The sequence below is a fragment of the Thalia democratica genome, chromosome 7 (assembly GCF_965202585.1).
Source record: "Thalia democratica chromosome 7, ktThaDemo2.hap1.1, whole genome shotgun sequence".
NCBI lineage: Eukaryota > Metazoa > Chordata > Thaliacea > Salpida > Salpidae > Thalia > Thalia democratica.
Window position 1 is genome coordinate 8,158,513 of NC_139171.1, and position 24,137 is coordinate 8,182,649.

At 28.4% G+C, this 24,137-nt stretch overlaps 2 protein-coding genes across 2 annotated transcripts; both read right to left on the reverse strand.

The window, feature by feature from the left end:
* Positions 1-2,139: 2,139 nt before the first annotated feature.
* On the reverse strand, positions 2,140-14,786 carry LOC145841096 (caspase-1-like). Its single transcript, XM_082948469.1, has 9 exons — positions 14,681-14,786; positions 13,991-14,125; positions 13,679-13,775; positions 13,102-13,213; positions 12,508-12,637; positions 11,539-11,702; positions 10,455-10,581; positions 3,228-3,328; positions 2,140-2,355 (listed from the first exon to the last, which is right to left on the reverse strand). Exons 1-9 carry the CDS (start codon positions 14,763-14,765, stop codon positions 2,140-2,142), a joined length of 1,167 nt encoding a protein of 388 aa, XP_082804595.1. The 5' UTR covers positions 14,766-14,786.
* Positions 14,787-15,586: 800 nt separating this feature from the next.
* LOC145841097 (protein arginine N-methyltransferase 9-like) lies at positions 15,587-18,048 on the reverse strand. Its single transcript, XM_082948470.1, has one exon. It carries the CDS (start codon positions 17,918-17,920, stop codon positions 15,770-15,772), a length of 2,151 nt encoding a protein of 716 aa, XP_082804596.1. The 5' UTR covers positions 17,921-18,048; the 3' UTR covers positions 15,587-15,769.
* Positions 18,049-24,137: the final 6,089 nt, after the last annotated feature.

Below are 24,137 nucleotides of genomic sequence, written 5' to 3' on the forward strand. Positions count from 1 at the left end.
ATAAACTACTCTGAATAAAAAATTTATATGCTACTTCGATTTACTTTATTTTGTGCTGAAAAAAAACTATACAGATATATTACAGTAATAACAATTTGATTGTATTCTAAAACTGTTGTTTTTAGGAAATTAATGTTGTTGTAGTTCAAAACATTAAATTTATACAAAATTTAGAGTTTATGATTAATTTAACAATGTTAAAAACTTTTATTGGTGTTTATTCTTAAAAGGTCCTTGAGCTAAATTACGAATTTAATTTTAAGAAATTCAAGAATAAAAGCTAGTTTATTTTAATTGCAATAAAAACTTTAAACTATAATTAAACAATCTAATAACTTCTACAAAAAATATGTATACAATTAAGAATTTTTATCTTGATTAAAAAACAAAAAAGAACAAAATGACAATAAAAGCTTCTTAAAACAAACATTTTCAGTTCATTTAAGAGAAAAACATTAAAAAATTGTTCAATAAATGACATAGTTGAAGACAATTAATAATGCATTTAAAAGAATGTATCATAACTCGATTGTTTTCTTTGAAATTTTGTTTCCTTTGGCTTTAAAAAAAATTAAAACAAATCTCAATAAAAGTTACAGCGATAAAAACAAGGTACTAATATGTGTTACAGCGAAAAAAGAACTAATTGAAATGCATAATTGGTTGAAATGATTAAAAATACGTATACAAAAGCACTTGACGGAATATTATAATTAACAAATGATTATTTTAATTCAAACGGAATTGATTCGTGGCGCAGTTTGAGGTTTGGACTGTTCCTGAAAATATTTTGATCGATTAAAATGTTTTGAAAATTTAAAGTGTTATGATAAAAAAATCATTTGAAAATATTAAAGTACAGTCACCTCTCGCGAACCCACGCGCACAGCAAAAGTGCGTGACTAAACAAGATAACGCAAATGTAAAATGGTTGCAAATACAAGACTTATCCTTTTTTATAATGCAGCTGACCAAATACAGTTTGGGGACTTCCCACTTTTAATCGCTTGTTTACTCAACTAGTTTTTATTCAAGTTGTACACATATGTGTGTAGTTTACTGCTGTAATGGATTTTTGCTTTTGAAATAAAAAACGAAGTTTAATTTTTTCTTATTTGTTCCTTGTCCACACAACAATTTTTTTATTAATTCAACTCCTCTTGTATAAAACTAGAAAAAGATTAAGGGAATAAAATGGAATAAATAATGGAATAAAATTTTACGCAACAATATTGTGCGGAATAGAACATTGTACCTTGGTTGAATTAAAGGTAATAAGGAGGATTACGACACATAAGGTATAAGGCGATGTCATAGAGCTCAATAGGTTCCGTATGAAAGGCACAAAATAAAAATGAGAAAATCTCGATCTTACTAACAGCATCTATTTTCTCTAACTATTCTATTTCACTACGTTTTTCACACTAATTACTTATTTTTTTTATTGTTTGAGAATTCTAAAATGCGTAAGTAAACGATAGCGCGTAACCAAATGAGTGCGTAGATTCGCGAGAGGTTACTGTACTTTACTTAATAACTTTAAATTTCACAATAAATACTTCAAAAAATTTTTCATTTGTTACAAATAATAAAAATTTTAAATCGATAAAATTATCTAGAAGCTAATATAAAAGTAAGAAATACTTTTAACTCTATTATAAAACAATGGAGATTTTACTAAAGATTATAAAACATCAAGTACATAGCTTGTTCTAAAATAGACAACTACGAAAAATAAAATGTAAAAAAAAAACACTCATAATTAATGAATACTTTCAATTATATTTAAAACTATTAAACATATATACTACATAAGAAGAAGTTTAATACAAACTTGTAGTATTTTAAAAATTATAATTTGCAACTAACAAATACTAAACGTACAGCAAACTTTAGATTAAGAACTAAAAAACTTACTTTTAATCTTTTCAGTTACTACTTGTAACAAACGCATCTTCATCATCGTCAGAGCTACATTCTGGCTGGTAAGACGTATACTTTACTTCACCCACATTACTACCGCTTGAACTCACTATACCCTCATCACCTGACTCCACACTACTCAAATCACTCAACCCCACCCTACCCACATCACTTGACTCCACTCCACCCATATTACTTGACTCCACCCTCCTCACATCACTTGACTCCGCCCTCCCACCTTTCACTTGACTCCGCCCTACTCACATCACCTGACTCCGCCCTCCCACCTTTCACCTTCCTCCTGAACACCAGCTGCTTGGTCAGCGAGTTCCTGAAGCACGCCATCTGCTTCAGTTCCCCCACCACGATCCCCTGTGGCGTCCGCATCTTGAACTGCCTCGTTGCCAGCGTCGAAATTGTTTTCGTCAGCAGCTGAAAAAAAAAGTTCATAACCACCGTTTTTTGCTGAAGTTACGGTATACTATCAAAATCCACCCGCGTTCGAAATCCACCCTTTTTTTTCTTTATTATATTATATTTTTTGCATTTTTTTATTTACTTTTACTATCACTGTTACCCCTAACCCTTACCCTCGATCGGTAAGCGGTTCTCGAATTTGACTGGGTGGATTTTGGGTTTTGATTGCGGGTGGGTTTAAAACGTGTCCCGCAGTTAAATATCGTTGGTTTTGTGTCTGTATTAGTGTCGAAGCAGACTGTTTAAGTAAATTTAAAATTGATTTACACGAACAGTTTTGGCAAGAAAGTTTACCTAAATTTAGTTAAGTTTAATAAGTCATGACTGGCGGTGCAGTTGTACTATTTTTAATATACTTCTGCTGAAAATTTTATGGTGATGAAAACTCAAAAATGCCACTTATGCTAATATATATATTGATGGTATTTCAGTGTATTTATGGTGGCTTTAAGATCTTAGCTGGGCATATTTTTACTACTTACTTGTAAAACGGTTTTGGATCAATTAAGGTAATATTTTGTTTCTAGTAGAACAATTATATATTCAAAAAAAAAGAAGCAAACATACTATATTTAAAAATTTAATTTAATTATATACACAAATATGTACATACAAAACTGTTAAATACTTTTTTAAAATAAAGACTAATGTTTAATAACTATAAATTTGCCATTTAAAACTACTTAAAACAATATTAAAACTATTTAGATCACTAAAACTGTTTCCTTTGTATATACAACTTATAACCAGGTTTTTGAACAAAAAAAATTGTACTTAACAAACATATGTAAAAAAAAATCATGTACATTAACTAAAGCACATCTTACCTCAATGATGTCAACATTATCATGATCATGTTTTTCAAATTCTTCCTTGAGTATCCTGACGAAATAAGATCCTTCGTTAGGGTCTCTGAACGACACTTTGTCTGTGGAAACATTTTAAATTAATTCAATACAGAAGCTTTAGTGTTGTGAGTGCTTCAAAAGTAGGCACAATTGCGACAAACTTTCAGTTATTTTGTTTTCAAACAGTTATTATGTTATTTTCAATGCGCAGCCATTTTAAAAGATGTTTCTTAAACTTGGTAGATCTAAAATTTATCTAATTTTTGCTCGAACTCAAGAGTGAACGCATGATTATAAAAAACTAAAAAAAAATAACAGCTAGAACTACGAAACTTTGTTAATGGCAACCGCACTTTACAACATTAGTCTTCACGGAGTTTATTCTGAAACACACACCCCATATCCCGGAAATTGTGGTGGTAAAGAAAGAAAACGAAATTTCAGCTTGGGCAATGGATTTTATTTCCAACTTAATGTGCCTAGATTTCAAATACCATGAAGACCACTGCTTCACAAAACAACAAACCTTAATACTAATAAATTTAAGCATTTGCATTCCTTACGAGAGAGCTGCAACTTAAATTTTGAAAACAGTTCACTTAAAGCTCCTTTAACGTTTAATTGCCATTTGTTTTTGACTAATCCAACAAATGTTCTAACTTTTAAACAAACTTTTAAACGATGTTCATAATACAGGGATGCTACTCTTTCAATATAAAACACAGATTCAGTCGGACTTTATGAGAAAACTTAAAAAATACTTTAAACCAATTTTATACACTTGAAAAATATATAACAGAAAGTTCATACATTTTGATACAAAAAGTTTAATATTTAAGTCATAAAAATTAGCCGAAGATTTAGAAAAAAAAGTCTGAAATTAAAAAAAAAAAACCTTGATATTTACAAACGACCTGGAAAAAAATTAAGCCTACCTGAGTGCAAGGTAACATTTAATATTACTTCAAAAATTATTTGTAAAATATCTAACATTTTGTCAACAGTTTAATGAAAGTTGTACAACGTTTGTGTTTTTTAAGATTTATTGATTGGTTTAAAACCAAAAAGTTTTTACTTAACTTAAACTTGCTTATTGCATTTTATAAGATTTGGATGTAGTAAAGAAAATAAAATGACTAAAAAACAACAAATTATTAAATGTTTTTAACAGTAATAAATTTACTTATATATGTATGTATATACCAGTGGTCGGCACGGTGTACACTGGTGCACACTAGTGTACATGAAATTTCTTTTAGGGTGCACGAGACTTTTGGGGTGCATGAAACTTGTTTTGGGGTACAATTTTTTTTTTCGCGCAGAAATTAATTAAATTTTTATTTTAATCTTTCTACATTTAAGACATTACCAACCTTGATATCTAGTTGACCATTTTGTTGTTAATAAAATGACCGTTTTTGTACTCTCCTAGTTATACTCTGTTACATTATGAAAAATCCTTCCATTATTAGCCACCAAAAAAAAAAAACCGAAGTGAGCAAATCTCATAGATTCTTAAAAACAAAATTAAACGGTTAGTATTCTATTAATGTTTAATTTTATTAACTCTTATTGTTTAAAAGCGTTGGGTGTTACCGAATTAATAGTAAAAAAACGATTAAAAGTGTTTACATATTCTTTAACACTAGCGGCGCTAAAGAATGCAAATTGGGGTGCACAGAATTTTAATTTTGTGATTTAGGGTTCACGGATTCGAAGTAGCGTGCCGACCACTGGTATATACCATAGATGTTTTTGTGTCAAAACTTCATTCCGACTAACGGCGTTTCACTGCTCTCAAATAAATTTAAGAACAGATCTACGGAGTCTATAAAATATTAACACACTAATAAAAATAATACAATATATATTTTTTTGTTTCTACTTAACTATTAGTTTTGTTAATTTTGAGCTTAAAACATAATTATACATGCTTTTTTTCTAATGTGTGTTAATATTTTATAGACTCCGTGGGTCTGTTTTTGAATTTATTTGAGAGCAGTGAAACGCCGTTAGTAGGAATAAAGTTTTGACGCAAAAACATCCATGATATTCCGATAAGCCTAGCTTATCAGTATCTCTAGGACTTAACGCCTTTTAACGATACATCTTATGTGGGAACGGGTCACTTTTGCACGAGCGTCACTTTTGCACGAAGACACTTTTGCACGAGGGGACACTTTTGCACGAGGGTCACTTTTGCACGAAGGGTCACTTTTGCACGAGTGGACACTTTTGCACGGCGACTCTTTTGCACGAGCGTCACTTTAGCACGAGGGGACACTTTTGCACGGCGTCACTTTTGCACGCAGGGTCACTTTTGCACGAGGGGACACTTTTGCACGGCGACTCTTTTGCACGACTGTCACTTTTGCACGAGGGGACACTTTTGCACGGAGGGTCACTTTTGCACGAGGGGACACTTTTGCACGGAGGGTCACTTTTGCACGAGGTGACACTTTTGCACGGCGACATTTTTTTTTTTTGAATATTTACGTAGAACAATGTAACAACGTACCACAATTCATTAATTTATATTTATTAGCTTAATTTAAATAAAATAGTTGAATACATATTTTTAATTTTGAATAAAAACAACTTTGAATACATTAAATCAAAATAATCTGAATTTTGTTACTTTTTAAACAGAAAAATAAACTTAATTTAGTAATGCTTTAAAACACGAATTTTGAGTATTATTTTTACTAATTTCTCTTGATGTTGTAAATAGCATTATATAGCTGCTAAAAATATATTTTAAAATTATTTTTATTTTAAACAATTGTTAAATTAAAAAAAAAAAATTAGTTAGTTTATGAAGTGTAAAGTTATTTCAGATTTTACCTGATGTTTTTTTTTATTTTATAATTTAGTGTGAGAATAAAAAAAGCAATAAAATAGCGCATTTTCATGATTTAAACTTAGATTATTTCATTACAATAATGTTGCATGATCATGATAAGTTAATGGGAGAGTAAAATTCGAAGATTGAACTTATGTTCATCACAAGCATCAAGAGATGCTTAAACCAGCATTCCATGATCATGAAATAAGCCAATGAGAGCCTAACGTTAATGTCCTTGGAGCGTTAGGTTTTTATTTTTGTTGTTAGTCAATGCATTTAAATACTTGATGTTGATCGTTCTACATCAAAGCGTAAATAAATATAAGTTAGTGGTTAAAATTTTGCTTTTTATGATAACCTATAAATTTTATATCAAATTATGTTTTTATTTTTGTTTTAATAAATAAACTATATGTGTTATTTTATTTTTTCTTTATGTGTCTTCCAGTTTAAGTGGTCTAGGTTTTGATGCCTAGGTTCATCATATGAACAATAAACTTGTAAAATATATAAAAAGGCCTCGTTGTTGATTAATATATTAAAACTCAAAATAAACTAGAACAACTTACTTATACTTAATATATCTTTTATCCTAGTTTCTAAATAAAATAATTTTGTTGTCCCTGGTATGAATCTTTTATAAATAATTTTATGTTATCTTTTCGTTAGTTTGTTTCTAACATTAACATTTAATGTTTAAGGTTTTAGATCTTTTATTCTTTGCCTTTAATATAGGTGTATTATAAAATTTTAGTTTTCAGTTTCTTTTTATGTTACAAACTTGGTAATAGCTAAACAACTTTTAATCGGCCTGCATGCAAAATTGATTTTCCGTGCAAAAAATTCATTGTGCCAAAATGTCGCTGTGCAAAAATTTCATCGTAAAATTGTGACGTTGTGCAACAATGCTGCTGTAGAAAATTTTCATCGTAAAAAAAAATTTGCCGTGCAAAAGTGTCTCCTCGTGCAAAAGAGTCGCCGTGCAAAAGTGTCACCTCGTGCAAAAGTGACCCTCCGTGCAAAAGAGTCGCCATGCAAAAGTGTCCCCTCGTGCAAAAGTGACCCTCCGTGCAAAAGTGTCGCCGTGCAAAAGTGTCCACTCGTGCAAAAGTGACCCTGCGTGCAAAAGTGACGCCGTGCAAAAGTGTCCCCTCGTGCTAAAGTGACGCTCGTGCAAAAGAGTCGCCGTGCAAAAGTGTCCACTCGTGCAAAAGTGACCCTTCGTGCAAAAGTGACCCTCGTGCAAAAGTTTCCCCTCGTGCAAAAGTGACGCTCGTGCAAAAGTGACGCTCGTGCAAAAGTGACACCCACCCATCTTATGTATGTATATATATATTTATTTATTGTATTGTTAACTTATTTTTTAACATTTTAATGTTGGCTTACCAAACATTTAAGATATGTTTTCTAATTTTTAGTTTTTTAGTCTAGTAAGTTGCAAACTTTGTAATATTTTAAAATATATCACCATAAAACATATATATAAAAATAGTAATAAATTTAATTTATTTTTTAAAATATTTAAACAACTGCCTTACTTATAATATGCTGTTTTAAAAAGTTGTTTATAAATTTATAAGTTAATTTGTTTTTAAATTTTCTAACCCCAAAAACATACACTATATATCAATAAATTTGTCTACATATCATTTTTCGGCCTGTTCATATATTTTTATACAGACCAAAAGAACAGAGATTTTAAAAAGATTATTAATTATTTTCAAAAACTCCAAACTTTATTTTTCTAAAGTTAACCCATTTGTTTTTTCAAGTAGATTTAAACTTTATTTTCTTATAAATTGAATATAAATATCAATATTTATTAACAAAATTATTTTTTTTTTCGAAACTATACTTATGACCAATTATTTACTTTAAGAATTTTAACTTTTCAAGCAAAACAGATATACGGTTTATATTCTTTTGTTAGCTAAGATCCAACAGAATTAACAAGCATTAGTTTTGGTTGACTTAATGCATAGAAGTAATACAACTGCTAATGTCAATTTACGCTCAATGTCTTTTTTTTTATTTGAAATTCATTAGAATTATTCACTTCGCATGTTTGAAAGAGTTTGCAAAAAATAAGTATAACAAACTTCAAGGAAAAACATTCTAAATATTCGACTATTGTTGTTAATTAATACTTATTACCCATGTAATACATCTATCATAAAAAACTAATTACTCTAGTTTTTCAAAAAGCCCACTAGACAGAATATTTTGCAAGTGGCAAGCTTAATTGTTGTCGTTTATGTAAACAGAAGCATGTATGGTTTCAAAAGCAAATAATAGAAAGCGCGTTTGTTAAAAACAAACTATACTCATTTAATATAAACTTTTTTAAAGCTTATTTTCGAAAAAATACTTTAACTTATGAGTTAGTGCAAAATCTTCCTAGCATATATTTTTCAAATCACTAAAAAGAACTATTATAATCCGTTTAAAAACTTAAAATACTAATTTGAACATGCTGCATAGATTTTTATATATAATTAAGTATATAAATTTTTTTAGTTAATTATTAATTTTGTTAATCTTGAGTTTAAAATAAAATTATGTTATTGAAATATAAAAAAAGTTTTCTATTATGTAATTAGTAGCATCAATTTGTATAAAAAATACAATTAGACTTTTTATTAAAATTAAATTTACAGTTTGTATTATACATGGTTGCCACTAGTTTTTTCCAAATTTCTTCCAGGTTTTTAAAAGTAATATTTTTGGGTCTATTTTTAATTTAAAGTTAAGTTTAGAGTAAGAAACTTTGTTAAATAGCATAACAACTTTGAAAAGATACTGTAAAGCTATTTTAAATATGTTTTTAAATAAAAAAAAATTTTGATGATGAGAAAATTTTTTTATTTTTAAGATAGATTTTTGAGTCAAATCGAAAATTTACTACTGAAAATGTGAAAATTGTTGAAATTCCAGGTTTTTTTAAACGTTTTTCCAGGTTTTTTTTTTACCTAAATTGACGAATTCCAGGTTTTTCCAGGATTCCAGGTAAAGTGGCAACCCTGATCATAAGAACAACATAATGGTGTTATGAACAAGACCTACAATGTATAAAACTTACAAAATACACCAACAAAAACATTGAAATACTTCTACTGTTCAATATATATAACAACAAAAAGCTATACTATTACATTGTTCTATTTTTATTGTAGCTTATGTTAAACAGCAAAACTTCAAGTAGGTCGAAATAATATTGATTATAATTTTCCAACTGAAATAAAAATGTAACAATTTCCACTACTCTGTGCGTTTAATATTAGCTTGGAAGATTAAAAAATCATATAGAATACACAAGGGTTTGCCTAATTTTTTTTCAAATGACCCCCTTTAAAGAAATTAAAATTGCCATGGCCACCTTCAACAAGATTACTCTTAAACTACCATAAAATACACCTGAGGCTTTTTTTTTGCTTTTACAACATCAACTACAGAATATCTAGTGTAAGTTTCAATTATGACCTCATGGCCCCTGTGGCTCCTTTACTGCTCATGGCCCCCTGAATGTCTGTCATGGCCCACTTTAAGGAACCCTGGTGTACACGAAATACTGATCACTAATTGCTTTACTAAACGTTGGTTTGTTTACAATAAATCAGTTTGAAAGTACAAACTGGTTGAAGATAATAGTTTCGTTAAAACTTTATAACCCAACTCAGCGGTTTGGCGTACTGCGGCCAGCGAGCCACGTGCAACTCATAAAGTGTAAGTTTTCAAACTTTTAGATGTTCTGGGTAAATAATAATCTTTCTTGGTTAAGTTTATTCACAAACTAATTACAAGAATGATAAATTCTGTAAAAAAAATATAGTGAAAACTAGGTAAATACCTATAAACTGGGGATTGTAATAAAGAACACAGCTACAAAATGTCAAAGGTAGAGTAGACTGAAGAGGTGATGTTGTAACTTACAAAAGTCAAAGGTATAGCTGACTGAAAACTTGCAAAAGAGGTGATGTTGTAACTAAAACTGAAGCTGCGGCTTGCGAAGATTTTTCGTTTTGAAATTTGGATTGCATTTACTAGACACCCTGATCAAAGCAGATATGATGGAAAGAAACCAAATTTGCATCTTGGCTCTTTTAAATAAGCATTTTATTAAAACTTTGTAATTTTCAGCAGGGAAATTAAATAGCAAATAAAATTGTTACAAAGGTTGAAATTGCAGCAATACGATGGTGCATTGAAAAGTTTTTTAGCATTTAATTCAAAATTTACTTATGACAACTTGTTTAATGTTTAATTCTAACTGGTAAAATAAAAAACCACAGTTTCCCCGACAGTTTCTTTTGAGTATTTACTAAAACACGAAACTGGTAATTTACAGAATGTTTAAATCTTACCAGGTATAGTTGAAAACACAAGTAGCAGATCATGGAGATTTGTTGACGTTGTGCATTCCGAAGACTTGAACATTTCATCGTTTGTAGTGAAGCTTGCTTTCTTCTCAGCCTGTATACCTCTACAAGCCTTTGAAAAATATATTTTAAGTTGATTTGCATTACAGAAAAAAAAAAAAATATCAAAAATAAAACAAGCAATGATTATATACATGTTTAAATATCAAACTTTCTTTTTATACACAAATAATTCTAATTAAAAAAACTTTCAACACGTATATATTTACAATATTATTTTACTTTTCTTAATTTTCATCTTTATTTTTAAAAGTTAAAACATTTATTTTTTATTTAATAAATAAATATAAAACGTTTCTAAAGGCACAAGGTAAAAATATGTAGCCATGAAAACTAACCTTTTTGCACTCATTTAATAATTGTTTATAAATTATTTTAGGTTTTTACTCGAATTTAGTTTATCATAGAGCCAGTGAGGTCAGGCACTTAGTTTTTACATTTTTCTGAATTTAAAATATTTTAAAATAGTCGCAGCTTGAGCTGCTGTTAAGGCATAGGGGTTCAAATATAAAAAGATAAGATTGACTGTTAAATTAAAGTTTCAAGAAAAAACGTCTAGCCGGATTTTATAGTTTATGTGTGTAATGTATATAAGTTAAACCATTTAGTTTTTCTTTTGTGAAAAGTTTCCATTATATAATACTTAGATTTTTGGTGGCTAATTTTATACTAAATGTATATATAATTGTTTATTTTTGAGCTAAGACCTTCAAAACTTAAAAACTTACTCATTAAATATTAGAAACATTTATCAAAATAAATTAAAAAACAAAAAAAAAGTATAATACCAAAAAAATAGATTTAAACAAATTTAGATTTTATTTAAAATACTATTTACATATGTAAGATGTATAACAATTTCTCTAAGACCAGCTAAGCCATCAAGATGATTCTTACTTTACCTTAACTACGCTAATTTTATTGGTATCTACTAATGAAGAACTTTAAAAAAGTGCAATACTAACAATGTTGCACTTAATAAATAAAAATCAAAAACCACACTTAAAACCTGAATGAAGAAAATTTTAGGGCCAGTGAAGCTGCTGAGATGTTCAACCAGTTTACTGATGGGCAGCTCTTCACCATACTTCAGTTGTAACATGTCTTTCTTTTTACCGTGAGAGGAACACGCGACCACGACACAATCGTGATCAGGGTCTCCTTCTTCTTTGTCTGTACAATTATTTGTATTAATACAGTTTCATATTTCTATACTTTAAACTATTGACACTTAAAATAAACAATAACACAACAGTTTATAAACTACCCTTCTTCCCTTATCTGTATTAATATTTATATATGGTCTTACATTTCGTTACTTTAAATTATAAACACTTAAAAAAAACAACAATCTATGAATGTCTTCTTCTTTCTTTGGTAATAATGAAGTTTTATTTAAGTTTCTGTTTTATTTTTATGTAAGTTAGTTTAATTACCTTTTTATTTGTCGGCAACTAAATTTGCTATTTATTAGTATTTTCTCAATTTACTAATTTTAAATTTACACAAATTGACCTTTTCATATCTTTTTGGACTAAAACTTAATTACACTTTTCAAAAGTAGTTTGATTAAACATACTAATCATTTATTAATTTTTTGTAGTTTTTATCATGTAAAAAAATTAACTTGATTTAGTTACTTAGTAAATTTTCATTGTTAAGAATATTTCTTATGTTCCTAATAATAACATTTAAAATATATTTTCTTTAAAGTCGCCAAATGAACTATTACAATTTATAGGTCCAATGTCAATATGTTTAGTCTGTTTTTATTTAAAATTCAAAATATCTTTTTTTTTCAAGAACTACCAATCGTTTGAAACAAGAAAAAAAAGTTCATTCAAAAAAAAGTTAAAACTCTATTAATTAAACTATTTCAAAACATGTAAAAGTTAAAATTCTTTAATAACTTAAAAAACTATATCAATATTCAACTAAAACTTTAAAATCAAAGTTTAAAAAAATTTAAAAAACTAACATTCTTTGAACTTTTGCAAAACATAATCCCTTTCTTCGTCATCGAAAACAATGACGTCCTCATCTGCAAATCCAAGAGCTTTCGCAACAAATTTGTAATTTTCAATGTCTTTTACGTACCCAGGTCTTTTCTGTATTTAACTTTATTGAAAAAAAATGCTTTTAACTTTTACAAAAAAACACGTAAATGATAATAAATGTAAAAGTATTTATTGTTTATTAATTTTAAGTTGCAAGTGGTAAAACGAGCTATTATTACAATAGTTTCTAAAACATGAATGCAAATCATTGAAAAAAATATACTATAGTAAACTACCAAGTCATGATGATTAAAAACCTTTACACGCAGAAAATGTACAAACAAAACTTGTTTGAAAATTTTAAGTTGTGCATGACAAAAAAAAAAACAGGAAATACAAATTTAATTAAATTAATTTAGTGCTATCAATAAAATTTTTACTTGCAGAAAACGTATAAATAATATTTGTTTTCATCTTGTGTAAAAAAAATTTTAGTTTTCCCCAAAAAAAAAAACAAGAAAAAACAGGAAAATAAAAATTTAATTAAAATAATTTGGTGTTTAAATAGAACTGACAGCGCAAATGATGAAAAAGCGACCCCTTCTTGATTTGTTCATCTCGTACTCTTCCAAAGGTTCAATCACTTTTGATCCGAACTTTTCAGCCCAGTCATCGTAATTTGTGGAACTATAAAAAAAAAGTTTATATTCAGAGGTTGGAATGTACAAAACTTGAAATTCAATTTTGTTGAACTAAAACTTTAAATGAACAAGTTGTCTTACTAATTAAACAAAAAAATTAAACAAAAATTTGAGAATCTTATAGGACAAACATTTACATTAATATTTTGTTAACAATTTTAACCATTTTTTCTACAACTGCAACTAATCTTTCTACTTGAAATAAAATCCTATCTAACTTGTGACACACTAACATATAGCAAAATAAAAAATGACAAACAACTTATCATAATAGTCATACACATTTCAATATTTTACTTAAAATAACAAAGCAATAAAAATTAAATTACAACAAACTATCTCGTAACCATCAGTATTAAGCTCATGAGTATAGTCACTAATTAGCTTTAATATACACTTTTTTTTCTTAATTATAAAATAAACAAAATAAATTAAATTTTTGTAAACTAACTCATAATCGTCAGTAACAATTTGCCCTTCCATCATAACTTTGCCAGCTTCTTCGTTTATTTGTTCAGTGAAAAACTTATCTCTTTTTTCAATTTCACCTTTATTATAATAAAATTAAATAATTAAAACTAGTTAGCTAATTTTGATTCAAAAAGACCATAAATATTGCTTTAGATATAAATTTGTGTAGCTTTCTCACTTGTAACTTCTATATGAAAAGGTAATTATTTTAGTTTAGTCATCATTACAAAGCAAATTATCCTAAAAGGTATAAAAAAAAACTTTTGAACTATTTTAATAAATTCAAACAAACCTGCGAATTTAAATTCATCAATGTTCTTGCACATTACTTGAAAAATTGTCTTCCTACAACCAGGACTCAAGTACGAGTGTGAGTTTTCTATGCATTTCTTAAGTTGCTCATACATCATTGTGCATTTTATTGAATCTGAAAGGAAATTTTTTTTTTTTATGATATTTTTTAATGGCGCACACTTGTATGTTAAAAACTAAAGCATATTACAACTGTTATTTATACAAATTTGGCTAACTTCTCTTTAAGGCATGAAAAACAACCTGGGAGACCAAAAATTAGCCAGATTTAATGATAAAAATGAAAAAAAAAAAAAAACTGAACTAACTTTTAATTAACCAAGCTTAAATATCAAAACTACCAAAATGATAACAAAGTACTCAATAAAACTACTATTTTTAAGAAAAAAACCTCAAGTGAAAAAACTAGCCTGAATTTATTAAAAGTATATCCAAATTAGCCTTATTTTAATAAAAAATGTCAAACCAGTAAGAGTTTTTTTGTTAGAGTTATTCTGTATGTGAGGAAGGCAAACCTGATAAAATTTTCACATATTCTAAAACAACAAAATAACTAAATATCAGTACTTCAAGTACAATTTTTTTTCAATAACTTAGTGCTCATAGAAATAACTGCTAATGACTCATTCTACATAAGTTTTAAAACAACTGAGTGCTCTCAACAACTCACCTTCAAGGCCAGGTTTGATTTTTTCAGTTTTGGTTGAGTTGTAGAATTCCACCAGCTGCTCAATTTCTTCTTTTGCTTCGTCCATTTTTGTTTATTTACATAATCTACACAAGTAGTTATTCTACGTTTTTGAAGTAAACTTTAAGCGAGTGATAATGGTTTAAAAAAATAATTTAAAAAAATGTTATTTACTGTAATTAATTTATTTTTTACTAACCTTTACTCAGTAGCTATTCAAAATAAATATTCACAAGTTTATTAGCTCAGCTTATCAAAAATTTTTACTTATTTTATTTGTACTGATCAGTAAGTTATTAAATTTTAATTTTTGAAAAAGTTTCCATGAGTATAAACAAGAACTCTTAAAATAGATAAAAACTGTTTTTTATAGTAGTATAAATATTTTTGATTAAGATTTTATTAATTTATAAAAGCTTATTTCTAAATCATTATACACATAATTTAAGTAGTCAAACTGTGGCAGTTTATAAAAGTTCAAAAAAAAATGCAAGTTTAAGTTAAAACTTCATTAAAATTTCTGTTTTAAACTAAACTATCTTACATTGAAAAACTTAATAACATTATACCGAAGTAACTCAGATTAATTACAAATTTAAGTAAGAAGTTTAAAACTTGAAATTGGAAAAAAAATTATAACTTAAACATACTTAACAAAATATAAATTTCCTATAGCCTAAATTGTCTAAAATTTTTAAATATTTTAACAAAACAAAAATTTGTATTAAAATGTACAAATTTAGTTAAACTTGTAGTACTATAAACTTTGGTGGAAATATGAATAACCAAATAATTTAAAAAATAGAATGAATAAAGTTAAAATAACTTCAACACTAGTTACTTACAACTAATTTTTACAGCTTTTAAACTTAACAAGTCAAGTGTTTTAAAGTTAAAAATTTAAAAACTACAAAGGGTTTACACTAATTCATATTATATTTTATCAAACCCCCACTATGCCCTTAAGTCATATATATTTGACTTTTAAAACACATTTGTACACAACATAAAAATTCAAAAAATTATTTTTGTACAAAAGAAAAAATATTAAATATAAAAGCCAGTATCTTATCAACTAGAGCTACTGCGGTGGACATTACAAAACAACAGTTCCTCGCAGAGTTCAACTTCTAATTCAACATGTTTCCTACTCCCAACCACAATTTCCTTAGTGTTTCTGCTGAACACGAACGCACTTTGCTGCCAGTACTCAACCTGACACTTTCCTTCAAGAGTTGTGACTGTTACATCAGGAGTAACTTGGATATCAAACCAATACACTACAGCATCCAATTTTCCATTGTTGTTGAAACTGACATTGATTTTTTTACTCAAAACATCTTCACTTGTGCTAAGAGAGTTCATTTTAGCCGAAATTATGTCATCAAACAGCATGAAAGGAGAAGACAATTTCGAACAGTCCAGACAGTTTAAGTTCAAGCCACTGAAACTGGACACGCAGTAGTTGTTGAGAACTGAGTCGATCCCGTGCAGTTTGTTGGACTCATCCAACACTTTGCACCTGGACAAAAGTTCTCTTGAGCTCAAGCACTGGCCTTTGACTTTAAGCTTATGAGGCAGAACTAATGCTGAACTGCCGACCTTTGCAGACTTTACACATTTGCAGTGAGCCTCGAGGCTGCCTTTTGAAAGCATCCCATCCTGTTCAACCAAGTCACTGACAATCACGTCAAATTTTTCTTTCATGGCCAAGTCCAGCTTGTTGGTAACTACCACCTGGTTCCTGAGCACGCCGCTTGCAAATTTCTTGTAAAACCTTTTCATGACTTTCAGTTTGCTCGATCCCAGAGTTACATAGTGACAAATTTGAATCTTGTTTCTGTGGTTCAAACGCAGCAAGTGTGTGGCAACTGGATTGAAACTTGATGAAATTATCAGAACTTTGACAGGTCTCACTTGGCCTTTTACAGTTAACAGTGCTGATTCTGGTATAGAATCAATGTACTTTTCACACTCAGCAACGTAGTGTTTGTAATAAGTAGGGTTGTTCAACTTCAAAACGTGGTTTTCAGACACAAACATATGGTTGCTTTTTACCAAGGACCTGTCAATGTGCTGCGAGACGTTTTTGTCATTCATTCTCACAGACTTGAGTTGCAGGCCCTTTAGACACAGGTTAAAATTACAAGCCACACTAAGAGGTGATTCCCTGTTGACAGAGGAAAAATCCAAATTCTTTAAAGGAAATATTGCTTGTTGCCAACAGGATTTATTCCCAAAAGGGGAATTTGTTAACATAAACTCCCCTTCTTTGTCTAAATCTACCTCAAACCATTGGACGAGACAGTTGAAGTTTTTTTCAGGCTTCAGTTCAAAATTACAACTGATATCTTGGTTAAGATATAACTCAACGTGTGATTGATCGCACAAGTCCAGATTAAGCACTTCAACAGTATTTGAAACAACTTGATGATCAAAGTCATTCAAGTACTCGCAAGTATAAGGCTCCAGAGCAGTCAGACTGTTGTACGAACTGCTAGGCTTTCCAAACAAATTTACAGCACCGCTAGAAATTATCAGATCATCATCATGGTCCACATACTGGTGCTTTAATTTAAATGTCTCACAGTTCACCAGAGCACATTTTATTCTTACTCTGCTGGGCAGAAAAGTGCCATCTCTGGCAAGTAGTTTTTCATGGGCATGCAGAAAAGTAGGCAAAAAGTGCTCACCAAAGAAACTGGCGTCAAATATCTCACAGAAGATCAAAGAATATTTTTGCTGGAGTTGTGCGGAATTGCATGTTTTCAAAGTTATTTTATCATTACAGTTGTTCAACTTGAAGCATTCTTTTGCGATGGACGCCATCAGCTCTGACTCTTCACACGCGTGCACTCTCAAAAAGGACTCACACTTGGCCGCCATCAGTGACAAAAGCCCAGTGCCACACCCAATATCGAGAACAGGCATATGTCTCAAGGAGGCAGGGATAAAAGACAAGCATTTTTCAATTGCCTTCTGATACTGAGAGTTCCTGTTGACGTCATTCAGCATGGAAAAGTGCCAACACTGCATCATGCTGCTGCTCAAATTTTCCATGTTTGCAACAACTTGCACGTTACAAGGATCCAAGTAGTAACTTTTGAGCAAGAGGTTCAAGCTGGGCAGCTTTATGCCAATTTTAAAAAGGCACATTGCCATGTGAAAATGCAACTGAGGGCATTCGTCAAAAACTTTAACCGCCTCCTCATACAAACTCATGACGTCTTGCGCTTTGTTTAAACTCACCAGTTTATCCACCCAGATCTTCCACGTGAGCCCGAACTCTCTGCTTATGACCGGTTTCAGCTGGTTCGCGTAGTCTCCGCCTATTTTGAGTGAAAGGAGGTAGTAAGCAAACGCCTTTCCGTGGTTGCCCTCATTGCCGCATTGCCTGGCAAGCTGGCAGTAATTTCTGCTGTTGTCAGCAGCACTGTTCATATTAATAAAGTTTCTGCAAAAATTACAGATAACTAATTTTTTGGAATGTCTATAACTTATCTGCAAATGAAGTTTATTTAAAGAGGTAAACTAAATTTTTAATAATGTTAGACAAGAATTTATTTGAAATAAAAGATTATTTATAATATTATAAATTTATATACAAACTTCTTAAAATTTAAATTTTTTGAAAAAGAGATAAACGAAATTTTTAAACTGTATGATTATGTGTTAAACTTGTTAAATGCATCACTCTTCATATAAACTTTTTGATGACGTTTTAGTCCAGTCTTAGTCTTATTTACCTATTTTTTCAATTTTGAAGTATCTTGGTTTTATATATCTTAAATGTTGAAGTTTAAAATTATTTGTGTAATTACCTAGCATGATGTCGCACCAATATTGAGCTGAAAAATGTTATATTCAAAGTCTATTTTAACAATAATATTAGGCTAAAAACTGATGTTTTATAAATACATAAATTGAATTAAACTTATTAATCATAAACTTACAAAAATTGAATATTTTATTGATTCTATTTTACAATAAAGCAAACAAATGAATACAATACTTTATATTGATTACAACATTGTAAAATAAAAGCAATTAAATATTTAAGTTTTATTAGTTTATGATAAAAAAAATATGTTTCTTTTATGGGTTATATAGCTTGTTAAAACAGTATTTTAGTTTTTTTGTTAAAAAATTATTATTTTATTTTTATTTTTTAAATTCTATTCCGACAGAATTTTTTATTTATAAATAATTTTTAATATTTAAATATTGCAAGAAACATTTCCTGAAAATTTGAGGCAGTTATCTCAATAAATGTAGGAGAAGATAGATTTTTAGTGATTCTAATTGTTTGCCGTTTTAGTTTGCGCCTCCCATAAGGATCCTATTGTTGCCTCCGACTTTGACCTGTTACATCTCAAAAATTGTTTTGAATTTTTATAATCTGTAAAAGGCATCTTGTAGATTAGTAAAAACTATATAAAATAAGATCAAAAACCAAAAAAGGGTGTTTACCCCCCCCCTATGCCCTTAATCTAGTATTATAATGAATACATTAGCATTAAATAACTATCTTTAAACTTAATAATTAACTATTTTACTGATATATTATTCAGAAAAAACAAAAAAATTAAATTAAATTAAAAACTGTTTTGAAAAATGTAGTTTCTGAAAATTGTATTGGTAGAATTAATTTTAGTCTAATAAAACTAAAATGAAAAAAAACTTATGGTTTTGCAATAGTAATTATTATATACAGCTACAAAAAAATTCAACAAAAATGGAAAACAGCAAATAACACCAATATAAATATACTTCCCCATCAACAGACCAAAACCAGCCAATCGTAATCAGAATAACTACACACAAAACTGACCATAAATATATTAAGAAAAACAGATAATAAGTAAAAACCAAAAGCAATTAAGCAATATCTGCATGCAACACAAATAACTCAACCAGAACACTTCAAACATACTCAGTATACTGGCTCAACAAGAACTTTTTGTAACTGTATTTAAACTGATCTTTTTAAAGGTTTCTAAATTTTTTGGAACACTAGAGCACAACTTAGGGCCCAAACACTTAAAGGAGTTTAGGCCAAGCCCTGTTTTAGGTCTTTAAGTTTTTTTATTGAATGTCTTGTATTGTGTGTAAGAACCATACTTGCTGGAGTAAAACAACTGTGGTCAAACTTAAATCCTCCCAGAGTATTTAACATCAACTTACAAACTAAACACCTCACTAAATTTCAGAATATCAGTTGTCAAAAACAATGAATTTGTTGGAGTCAATGCAGGCTTGTGACAAAAATATCTTACAATTCTTTTTTGCATACAAACAATTGACTTAAAATAAAAACTAGCAGCACCACCCCAATCAGATATACATTACTGGATATGAGGATAGAACAAACTGTAATACACCATTTTCAAAGTACTTGTATCCAAATAGTATCTCAATTTTTACATCATAAAGCAACTTATCTAAAGCTAGATTTAAGGTACTTCAAATGCGCCTTCCATTTCAACTTGTCCTCTAATACCACACCTAGGTATTTAATATTTTCACTCTGCTCAATCACAAAACCATTTACCTTAATACTGAATTCATTCTTTTTTGCGGTTCTATTAAACAGTAAAAACACTGAATTAGCAGCAAAAACTTTGTCTTTGAATAGTTAATAAACAACCTGTTTTTACACTGCCATTCATCAACTTTCTTCAACTCCATATTAATAACATCATTAAAATGGTCAATATCACAATGTTGATAACTCAGACAACAATCGTCTGCAAACAATCTCAATTTAATATTTGTAGCTGAAAATATGTCATTTATATACACAAGAAATAACAATGGACCAAAACAAGAACCCTGAGGTATCCCAACATTCAAAATTTCACGCTCAGAAACAACATTATTTATAACAGTAGACTGAATTATATATTTTTAAAAACTTTCAATAAAATTTAACATTGAGCATTTTGTATTATAATATTTAAGTTTTGATACTAAAATTCTATGATCAACAGTATTAAAAGTTTAAGCAAGATCAAGAACATAGAATAATTTTCCTTTTTTTTTACCAGCCTCAAATAGTTCCTCAACAATCTGATTTACTGCTAACTCAGTCGTACTATTTTTATTAAACCCATATTGTTTGCAGTGCTGTCATATCATTTGACAGAAAGCAACCACTCAGTCTCTCACACACTAATGACTCAAAAGTTTTAGAAAAGGGAGACAAAAGATGAACAGGCCAAAAATTTTTACATCATTTTTTTACCATTTTTATAAATTAGCACTACCTCAGCATGTTTGAGAGAATTAGGAAACACACCATATTTAACACAATTATTACACAATATAGAAAGGTAAGGAGAAATTTTTTTCACACTCAGCTTCACAAAATGAATACTAGGGACATCAAAACACACACTTTTATTAGGGTTTATTGTTTTAATATAATTTTCAGTTTGTTTTATTTTTGGATAGTTAAAGTTAAATTTTAATGGGGCAGGTAAAATTACATATGATGTAACATACTCAATTTTCCCCAGAAAACGTTTATCGTTGCAAGGGATAGAGTTTGGGACTGATGTTTTATTACCATTAAAATAAAAAGTTTGTTTGCTGATGTATTCTTAAAAACAAAACTATTTTTTACAAAACCTAAGGAAAACTAATCATAACCACAAGCAACATGACAATTAAATCATCAGCTATAGACAAAAAAAAATTATTCATTAAGTTACCAATTTCTTTTGGTTCAACAACAAAATTACCATGCACATCAAGCACACCATTGATTTTGGAATGAGAGATAGGCTTTGTAGCAACAGTATTGTCAATTATTTTCCATAGGTTATTAAAAACAACTTGGTAGTTTAACAACTTCAACTCAAAAATGCTGATAAACACGTAGTATTTTTTGTAATTGTTTTCATATTAATAAAAGATATCTACAAGTTTTTCTAAAGTAAATTAAGAATCAAAAAGGTTGGTAATTACCTAGGATGATGTCACACCAATATCAAACTGAAAATGTTTTATATAAGGTAAAAAATATAATATATAAATACATATATAAAATTAAACTTATCTATAATAAACTAATAAAACTTAAATGTGTAATCACTTTTATTTGACAATATAAAGCGATTATATCAATACAACAATTTATATTGATTATGCTATTGTAAATTTAAGTCAATTAAATATTTTACTTTATCATATATAAATTTAATTTTTACTATGAATTTAAAAAGCTTTTTTAAAACAAAGTAGCTTTTCAAATTAAACATATTAGGCTTAAAATATCGATTTTGATCTTACAATTATGTTTTTAAAGCACATTGAATATAAAAATATTTTCAGTTTGATATTGGTGCAACATCATCCCTGGACTAAATATTTTGAGCATCTTCTTTTTTTATCATTTAATTAACTATAGGTAATTACCAAAAGGTTTTATGTAAAACTATTGATGTTGCTAAGGAAACAATAAGATATGTGGTGCTCGTAATAAAAACAGTTAAGGTTTGTAAAAAATTTATCAAGTTTACTTAGATTAAACTTGTTAAAATTAATTGTTATAGTTTTGTCATAATTTCAAAAATTCAAAACTTTCCTTTAAATTAACTCAATATTTATTAAAACTTAAAGGAACTAAAATAACTATTTCTTTAACCCGGGAAAGCCCCTTTTAAAAAAATGTTTTGTTATACAAGGGCTGTTCTGATCGAGCAGCTTCAACATTCTGAAAATAGTTTACATATATCAATCCGAGATTGATTTTTTTTATTTTTTTCTTGTTTCTTTTAATTAAAAATATTTGAAATCTTTTTTTGACTTTTATGCCTTTTATTTCACAAGGTGGGATAGGGATAAGGGTATACCCAATACAATAGATAAAAAATTTAAAAAAAACATGCAAACTGTTTCCACCCTTCTAATCAAGCAACTGAGTAAAAAAAATAAAATAACTTCAGTTTTTGTAAACCTAACATTAAAAATGTTAAAACTTTCATGCCCATTCTTTTTATTTTAAGAAATAAAGTTCAAACAAGTATAAGTTTTAAAAATGTAAAACTAAGAAAGATATAGAATTTAGATAAACCTGTTGTCAAAAAGGACGTCAAAAGGTTCGCTATATTGACGACAAAAAAAAAATTGTCTGATGAAGTCAATGTTTTGCTTAAGATTCCTTAGATGTTACAAATTTTTGATTCATGGTTAACTTAAAAAGATTGCTATTAACAATTAAAAACACATTGCTGTAATAATTATTTTCTAAAGCTTAGTGTAATGTAATCTTAAACTATACTTTTCTAATAACTTTGGTAGATTTTGTTACAATCGTAACATAATTTATTTTGTTTAGTTTTGTCTTAAACTAGATTACTTTAATAGTTTGTTATATTTTGTTAGTTATTCTGGTCATAATTTATATATTTATTTAAACAAACTTAAAACACTATAAAATGAATCTAATTTCGTAAAGAAAACCCTAGTTTTCAACTCAAACAAACTTAGACTTATTAGAAGTAAAAATTGTAGAAATTTATTTAAAATAACAAGCAACAATATTTTTAACCGTACTAAACGTTAAAAAAACTAAGAAATAAAGTTATAAAAAACAAAAAAAAAAATATCATTTTGTACAAAGTATGTAGATATTGAAATCAAATAAATGACTGAAAACTAGTTTATCAAAAAAATAAATTCACACAATCAACTGAACAAAGTATAATCTAAATATTTGACTACAATACTTTGAAAAATTTAACATACAACATAAAAAGATTAATTACAAGTTTTTTTTTCGGTATACAGTATCACCTTTTTCTTAAACAGTGGATACTATTTAGGGAATATGAAAAAGCATTCGTTTTTCCAACGTTTAGAGTTTTAGCCTGCAGTTGTTATACTATTATTTACGTATTGTATTATCCACAACTAATAGAAAAGTTTTTTGTTTTAAATGCAACTTCAACTGATAAAAGAATATTATTAAAGGCTTTTCTGAAGCTAATGTACTAAGTAGGTGTATTTTGTATGATAGAAAATAAACGGTAAGCTTAAAACTAGTTGCTAAAAACTTTAATATCCCTTAATTCAGGCTACAAAAAAAATTATTGAACCCAAGGCTAAAAAAGTACTAAGATAACAAACAAATCCTAACAAACACAGAAAATATATTTAAAATATTTAAAAATGAATCTTCCTCAGATCTAGCTGTTAAAAACTTTATAATTTCTAAACAACTGTTGCAGTTTTTTCCGGATACTAGCTGTGTATTCAATATAGGGTACAAATTAAATAAGACTGTGGAGACTATTTAATTAAACTTTGTGGTTAAGTAAACATTGTTATTTAATTAAACTTGGTTATTAAGTTAACAATAGTTACTTTTGTAAAATACAAACAAAAATGTTAAAATTTATATTTTTCAACCTGCCAGTTGTAAAAACTGATTTAA

Bases quoted from the DNA above. Each gene is read 5' to 3' on its own strand.
- LOC145841097 (XM_082948470.1), bottom strand. From the start codon at position 17,920: ATGAGTTTGTATGAGGAGGCGGTTAAAGTTTTTGACGAATGCCCTCAG.
- LOC145841096 (XM_082948469.1), bottom strand. From the start codon at position 14,765: ATGGACGAAGCAAAAGAAGAAATTGAGCAGCTGGTGGAATTCTACAAC. The intron at 13,214-13,678 runs GTTAGTTTACAA...TTTTTTTTATAG, and splicing joins ATTGTTACTGACGATTATGA to TTCCACAAATTACGATGACT. The intron at 11,703-12,507 runs GTTAGTTTTTTA...ATAATTGTACAG, and splicing joins TTTGCAAAAGTTCAAAGAAT to ACAAAGAAGAAGGAGACCCT.